This window comes from Pygocentrus nattereri, chromosome 17 (genome assembly GCF_015220715.1).
Source record: "Pygocentrus nattereri isolate fPygNat1 chromosome 17, fPygNat1.pri, whole genome shotgun sequence".
In the NCBI taxonomy this organism is placed as follows: domain Eukaryota; kingdom Metazoa; phylum Chordata; class Actinopteri; order Characiformes; family Serrasalmidae; genus Pygocentrus; species Pygocentrus nattereri.
The window spans coordinates 39,839,822-39,848,006 of record NC_051227.1 but is presented as its reverse complement, the minus strand read 5'-3'; the positions used below and the strand labels follow the sequence as shown (position 1 = coordinate 39,848,006).

The 8,185-nt window shown below is 45.5% G+C and overlaps 1 protein-coding gene across 2 annotated transcripts in view; it reads left to right on the top strand.

Moving 5' to 3' along the window:
* The first annotated feature begins 1,066 nt into the window (after positions 1-1,066).
* Positions 1,067-8,185, top strand: part of LOC108443491 (putative uncharacterized protein DDB_G0290521) — a 58,318-nt gene continuing 51,199 nt past the window's right edge. Inside the window, exon 1 of one of the 2 annotated variants that reach the window (XM_017724206.2) lies at positions 1,067-1,343. In XM_017724206.2, coding sequence (XP_017579695.2) covers positions 1,101-1,343 — 243 coding nt within the window. In that variant the 5' untranslated portion in view covers positions 1,067-1,100. The remainder of the gene's footprint in view (positions 1,344-8,185) is intronic. The other variant, XM_037546378.1, reaches the window with a different exon arrangement.

Here is an 8,185-nt window from a genome sequence, read left to right as displayed (position 1 = left end):
CATGCAGTCAACCCCAGTAGGTCGAGCCAGGTTATATGTTGGGTATTGACCTAATGGGCCCTCTGCCAAAGAGTCCTCAGCAAAATGAACATCTTCTGGTGATAGTGGATTACTGTAGCAAATGGGTAGAACTCTTTCCACTGAGGACAGCCAAGGCTCCACAAATAGCCAACACCCTGGTCAAAGATACATTCACTCATTGGGGTGAATGAGTGAATATAGTGAACCCCAGTTGTGAACCCCAGCTTACTTGGCATCTGATCGTGGTGCACAGTTCAGATCACACTTGCTACACTCAGTCTGTTGTCAGTGGGGTGTGGCACAACCACAGCCTATCATTCCCAGACCAACCTCACGGAGTGAGTCAACAGAAATTTAAAGACCATGATGGCATCCTTCATGCAAGGTAAACACCAGTTGTGGGATCAGTGGCTTGCTGATTTCCGCTTTGCCATTAATTCAGCATGGCATGAGAGCACTGGGTTCACACCAGCAGAGATAGCTATAGGATGAAAGTTGAAAGGCCCACCGGAAAGATTTATGAGCCAATCCCCACCTCCTGATCATGATGCCTACAAGGTGGTGCAACAAGAGCTTATCCAGCAGGTCCAGAACAACGTAGAGAAACATCAAACAAAACAGGCCAAGCACTATAACCGTCTGAGGACTCCTGTCTACTTCCAATGTGGAGATAAGGTGTGGGTGAGTTCCCATCCACTGTCTCGAGCCGACGTAGGGTTTGCTGCAAAATTAGCAGAAAAATGGAAAGGTCCTGCTCAGGTAGGCAAGGTGGTAAGTCCTGTTCACTATCGAATCACAAACCTCTGTGAACCCAACCAAATTGACTCTGTCCATGTTAAGCAACTTAAGCCTTATTGCACCACAGACGGGTCGCTTTTTGAAGGGGTGGGTGGGGGGGGTATGTAACCACCATGGTCACATGTTTTCATTTTGGGTGAAGAAGGTGCCGTTTCGGCACGGCATTACCACCTCCAGCCTCAGGGGTGAGCTGTGAGCTGTTTTGACTCCTTGAGGCAGGAACAAGTATAAAGGTTAGAGAGACAGGAAGTAGGAAAAGGTTGTTTGGATTCCAACACTTTATGCCGTGTTCAATCGTCTCCTTTTCCAGGAAACCTGTGTTTCTTACGCTGGTGAGGAGACTTTATTCCACACATCCGTTTGCTACTGGGCAAGGCCGTACTCTTCTTCTGTTTGAACAAACTACTACAGACTGCACAAGACAACATCTCTGGGCTTTCGTCTTCCTGCGGATTCCACATTTCTCCAGTCATTCCTTTTCATCTTCCTCCCTTTCGCTTTCCTCCATCACTGGATCAAAACCGGTGAGACTGTTCCTTATTTAAAGCCAATTTGTACCGTTGTAAAGCTCAAGGACTCAAAGGCTTCATTTTCTGAAGAAAAAAGCATTTGTTGGTTGTTTGTGTGTCTGGTAAAATCACATTTAATACACTCTGGGTTTTTTGGACTCGTGGGTATGACTGAGTGCTCAGTTCATGTTATTCTGACTATTATCTGTCGGGTTTCTTTAGGCATACAAACTTCTCCATAGGCCAGGAGGTGCAGGTTGCATATATTAGTAACAAGTAGTGCATAAACTATACATGGTGATGACACATTCCTATTCTGAAACATATAGAGATTGTAAAATAGCTGTTATTTGAGACTGTAATGATTCTTTTCAGCAATGTCAATGTAGCCCCACCCCTGGTCATAGTTATAATAGAAAACAACGTGGAATTATGTGATGACACAACTGTGTAAAGACAGTCTGGTAAGAGCAGTCACCAGACTGTCCACTCCACTGCTGCAAACTCTCCCTGGTCGTGGTCTTCACACACCGGCTGAAGACACATCTCTTTACAGCACTCAAGTGAGCACTAAGTTGAGCACTTGTTGAATTGTATTGTGCTGCGCTTACTGAAATGTACTGGGCTGTGATGAACGGTTTCTTTTTCAACATGGGCTTTTGTTTCCAGCAATATCTGAGCTCAGGACTTTCTCTCTAACCCGTTTGTAACTAACAACAACACATTTTCTGAGTAGATAACAAAGCACTTTTTGTAAGTCACTCTTGATAAGAGCATCTGTTAAATGCCGTAAATGCAAATGTAAATGGAACGTAAGGCAATTCAAGAGCAAGTTATGTAAACAAAGTCGTTCAGAGTGGTTTGATGTGAAATGTTTGACTGTAGAGACGCTTACAGACTGAAACTTTACAGTGATGATGATAGAAACCAGGGGTCCTGATGTCTGCAGCACAAATTATATGTACTATCCAAAACCATCAGTAAGCCTACACGTGTCTATGTATTTTTAACATGTATGTTGATGATGTTAAAAGACTTCTCACAAAACTACCGTAAAACAGTCTCAGGCGTCAGGCAACAACATCTCGGGCATTTGTGTGATCATTTTGGTGATGTAGCTTCTTGTGGCCTAACACCTCCACTGTGAACAGTTCTGACTCGGTACGTTTCTAGAACACAGCTTTTCACATCAAAGCACTCTGAATGGCTTTGAAAGTTTTGGAAAGTTTGAGTTTCCCTTTAAGTGATGATCTACCTTACGGAGAGGAGGCTCTTCACTGTGGCTCTATGGGTGTTTAATTCACGCCAAAAGAGGAGGGAAAGCAGGATGTTGGTTGCTTCATTCCTCGAGTTAACTTCATATTCTTCAGCCAGAACCGAGCGCTGCTCAGGCTCGGCAGGCCGTGCGTAATGTGTTAATGCTAGTGTAGAAAACTGCAGCCTAATTATTTTTCTTAAAATGTAACTACAACTTATGACTAATTTTGGCTGTTTCAAGCATTTTTCTCATAATAAACCAAACTGTCTGCCAATATTGTGACGTTATTTCACTTCGTTAAATTACTTCAGTAAAAATAGTCTATAATAATTAAAATAATTTAGTAATAAGTTTAAATAATTTAATGTTGTGGCGTCCGCTAAGAAGAAGACGATGACAAAAGCCACCTCCCACGGCAGCGTGAGCCAGTAGCAGGACACTACAATATCCTTACTGCAATCCCACAATGAGGAATATTGGCTGTATCAACTAGATTTAAGATTTTTCTTTGCCAAAATAGCATTTCTGCAGTGTAGACAGCTGTGCAACTCAGATGCCCAAAGCCTCAGCGAACTGAAAAATGTGTATTCAGGCATCCCTCTTCCTGTCTTGGGCCCCACAATCATTAAATCTGCCACTGACAATGATACTTCAAGTTAGACTTGTAAGTGAATTGAATCAGTTTCATTTGTTTTTCTCTCTCTAATATCAGATCCATATAATCTAGGCTACTGATATCAGCTCAGTACCAATACCTGGTACCTGATTGGTGCCATCTGTCGTGCAAAATGGTTAAAATGGCCAGATTCTATATGAAGAACCAACACAAGAAGAGCCGGTAGCAGAAAAGAGGAAGGGGTCCAAATGAAAGACAGCACTAGGGTGATGAATCATCCATTTGAGCCATCTCTCAGGGCACATGCAGTGAAGGGACACCAGGGATTGCCCTCAGATCTGTGCCGCGCAGCTCTGCTGGCCCTGACAACACGTCTTAAATCACTGCTTTACAAAGCCGTCCCTTGCTCCCGATGTTTATTAGCCGAGCGCAGCGGTGGGGGAGTGTGCCGGCTGAGGCTCCATGCCCTGAACTGATGGTGCTTCAGGGAGTCGTCCAGCACTGGCCTGCCTCTACTTCCTGTCGGGATACAGTGTCGAGTTTCAACATATGGAGAGCATTATCCTCCACTCTGACATACATACACACCCAACACTCAGCTAACGCCCCACCGAGGGCTTTTTGTGTTCCAGGCTTTTCATTGTTTTGAGTGCAAACAGGGAGTAAATTGAATAGTTTGTGGGGCAGGAAAAGCCAAAGGGTCACTGGTGACACCCAGGAAAGTCAGTCAGCAGACAGAAATGTGTGTTAATGAGGACTAACACGCTGTGCTGTGTCATTTCTAGTTACAGCAGCCGTGCCTATCTAGCACAAATCACAAACTATAGTCCAAGTATTAAAGTAGTCGGGTACAGTCGGATGCCAAAGAACACCCTGATCAAATTAAATGTTCGGTTGAGGCAAATAAGTTAACACATCTTCTATAGGGGCCTTTTCTGCAACTTTTAGTGCACAATTTCTATAGATTTGCTGTTTAACATAGTGGGGGGAAAAATAAAATACAAAGGGTGCCATGACTTCTGCCTGGACCACACTTTCTGCTGTTTTTCTTCCTCCATTAGATCAAATTCAGCAAATAAACTGTAACTGTGCCTTAAAATGAATATTTTCACTTTAGCAAATGTCGTTTGATCAGGGGTGCCGAAACATGTGCTCACAGCTGTGTGGGTTATGTGGCGATTTCTGGATGTACCTCCTTTAGATACGCCATTAAGTAGTCAAGCTTGAATCAAATTTCAGTTCTTTTTTATACTTCTGGACTGTTTTATTTGGAAACCGCCACACGCCATAAAACATTTGAAGTGTCACACCCACTGCAGCCCATGTGGGTCGGCTTCTTTAGTGAAGTGGGTCAGAGTGTGTTTGGGCTCATTTTAAAAAGGGCTTAGTCACTGTTTGGAATGAAAAACACTGGAACTCTGAAAAAAGTCATTATTTGTCACTCGTCTCTGTTTCGATGTCACTTCTTGCATCACACATCTTATTTTCTTCCTCTGTATAGCAGTAGCCCAACGCCACAGCGCCTGCTCTTTGCATGAAAATGTGATGATGACTGGACCATAAGAATCTTATTATATTAACACATTAAATGTTGAATGAGTTTAGTTAAAATAATGAAATGTGCTCAATTTACTTCTCACCCCAGATGTGATTGAAGAAGACAAATTTTAGTCAAACAAACACTACGGTCACCCAAATGGCCCAAAAGGTTTCTGTAAAAAAAACACCTCCAATCTTCAGGTCTTCATTAAGGTCATGCAGATGTGGTGATGTTTTTTAGGACACAGTATGACTTGTTGTATATGAAAAATAAACAGATTTTTCTGCTGTCCGTTAGCTCCTTAACTTTACAGTAACACCGAGCTGTAAAATACTAAAATGGTACATTGCGATTATTATCAGCGGCATGATTTTCTTTACTATGATATTTTCTTTATTATGATATATTCCTCTGATAATCACAAAGATAAACAATGTCTCACACAGTGAAAGACAAACACAAAGGCAGAGAGAGACTAAGAGAGAGAGAGAGACTAAGAGAGACGCTAAGTTGGACAGAGAGCGAGAGAGAGAGACGCTACGATGGACAGAGAGAGAGACGCTAAGTTGGACAGAGAGCGAGAGAGAGAGACGCTACGATGGACAGAGAGCGAGAGAGAGACGCTACGATGGACAGAGAGCGAGAGAGAGACGCTACGATGGACAGAGAGCGAGAGAGAGACGCTACGATGGACAGAGAGCGAGAGAGAGACGCTACGATGGACAGAGAGCGAGAGAGAGAGACCAAGATGGACAGAGCGAGAGAGACCAAGATGGACAGAGAGCGAGAGCGAGAGAGACCAAGATGGACAGAGAGCGAGAGAGACCAAGATGGACAGAGAGCGAGAGAGACCAAGATGGACAGAGAGAGAGAGAGAGAGAGAGAGAGAGACCAAGATGGACAGAGAGAGAGAGAGAGAGAGAGAGAGACCAAGATGGACAGAGAGAGAGAGAGAGAGAGAGAGACCAAGATGGACAGAGAGAGAGAGACCAAGATGGACAGAGAGAGAGAGAGAGAGAGAGACCAAGATGGACAGAGAGAGAGACCAAGATGGACAGAGAGAGAGAGAGAGAGAGAGAGAGAGAGAGACCAAGATGGACAGAGAGAGAGAGAGAGAGAGAGAGAGAGACCAAGATGGACAGAGAGAGAGAGAGAGAGAGAGACCAAGATGGACAGAGAGAGAGAGAGAGAGACCAAGATGGACAGAGAGAGAGAGAGAGACCAAGATGGACAGAGAGAGAGAGAGAGAGAGAGAGAGAGAGAGACCAAGATGGACAGAGAGAGAGAGAGAGACCAAGATGGACAGAGAGAGAGAGAGAGAGAGAGAGAGAGAGAGAGAGAGAGAGAGAGAGAGACCAAGATGGACAGAGAGAGAGAGAGAGAGAGAGAGAGAGAGAGAGAGACCAAGATGGACAGAGAGAGAGAGAGAAAGAGAGAGAGACCAAGATGGACAGAGAGAGAGAGAGAGACCAAGATGGACAGAGAGAGAGAGAGAGAGAGAGAGAGAGACCAAGATGGACAGAGAGAGAGAGAGAGAGAGAGACCAAGATGGACAGAGAGAGAGAGAGAGAGAGAGAGAGAGAGAGAGAGAGAGAGACCAAGATGGACAGAGAGAGAGAGAGAGAGAGAGAGAGAGAGAGAGAGAGAGAGAGAGAGAGACCAAGATGGACAGAGAGAGAGAGAGAGAGAGAGAGAGAGAGAGAGAGAGAGAGAGAGAGACCAAGATGGACAGAGAGAGAGAGAGAGAGAGAGAGAGAGAGAGAGAGACCAAGATGGACAGAGAGAGAGAGACCAAGATGGACAGAGAGAGAGACCAAGATGGACAGAGAGAGAGAGAGAGAGAGAGACCAAGATGGACAGAGAGAGAGAGAGACCAAGATGGACAGAGAGAGAGAGAGAGAGAGAGAGAGAGAGAGAGAGAGAGACCAAGATGGACAGAGAGAGAGAGAGAGAGAGACCAAGATGGACAGAGAGAGAGAGACCAAGATGGACAGAGAGAGAGAGAGAGAGAGAGAGAGACCAAGATGGACAGAGAGAGAGAGAGAGAGACCAAGATGGACAGAGAGAGAGAGACCAAGATGGACAGAGAGAGAGACCAAGATGGACAGAGAGAGAGAGAGAGAGAGAGACCAAGATGGACAGAGAGAGAGAGAGACCAAGATGGACAGAGAGAGAGAGAGAGAGAGAGAGAGAGAGAGAGAGAGAGAGAGAGACCAAGATGGACAGAGAGAGAGAGAGAGAGAGACCAAGATGGACAGAGAGAGAGAGACCAAGATGGACAGAGAGAGAGAGAGAGAGAGAGAGAGACCAAGATGGACAGAGAGAGAGAGAGAGAGACCAAGATGGACAGAGAGAGAGAGAGAGAGAGAGAGAGAGAGAGACCAAGATGGACAGAGAGAGAGAGAGAGAGAGAGAGAGAGAGAGAGAGAGAGACCAAGATGGACAGAGAGAGAGAGACCAAGATGGACAGAGAGAGAGAGACCAAGATGGACAGAGAGAGAGAGAGAGAGAGAGAGAGAGAGACCAAGATGGACAGAGAGAGAGAGAGAGAGACCAAGATGGACAGAGAGAGAGAGAGAGAGAGAGAGAGAGAGAGAGAGAGAGACCAAGATGGACAGAGAGAGAGAGAGAGAGAGAGAGAGAGAGAGAGAGAGAGAGAGAGAGAGAGAGAGAGAGAGAGAGAGAGAGAGAGAGAGAGAGAGAGACCAAGATGGACAGAGAGAGAGAGAGAGAGAGAGAGAGAGAGAGAGAGAGAGAGAGAGAGAGACCAAGATGGACAGAGAGAGAGAGAGAGAGAGAGAGAGAGAGAGAGAGAGAGAGAGAGACCAAGATGGACAGAGAGAGAGAGAGAGAGAGAGAGACCAAGATGGACAGAGAGAGAGAGAGAGAGAGAGAGAGAGAGAGAGAGAGAGAGAGAGAGACCAAGATGGACAGAGAGAGAGAGAGAGAGAGAGAGAGAGAGAGAGAGAGACCAAGATGGACAGAGAGAGAGAGAGAGAGAGAGAGAGAGAGAGAGAGAGAGAGAGAGACCAAGATGGACAGAGAGAGAGAGAGAGAGAGAGAGACCAAGATGGACAGAGAGAGAGAGAGAGAGAGAGAGAGAGAGAGAGAGACCAAGATGGACAGAGAGAGAGAGAGAGAGAGAGAGAGAGAGACCAAGATGGACAGACAGAGAGAGAGAGAGAGAGAGAGAGAGAGAGAGAGAGACCAAGATGGACAGAGAGAGAGAGAGAGAGAGAGAGAGAGAGAGAGAGAGAGAGAGAGAGACCAAGATGGACAGAGAGAGAGAGACCAAGATGGACAGAGAGAGAGACCAAGATGGACAGAGAGAGAGAGAGAGAGAGAGACCAAGATGGACAGAGAGAGAGAGAGACCAAGATGGACAGAGAGAGAGAGAGAGAGAGAGAGAGAGAGAGAGAGAGAGAGAGAGAGAGAGAGAGAGA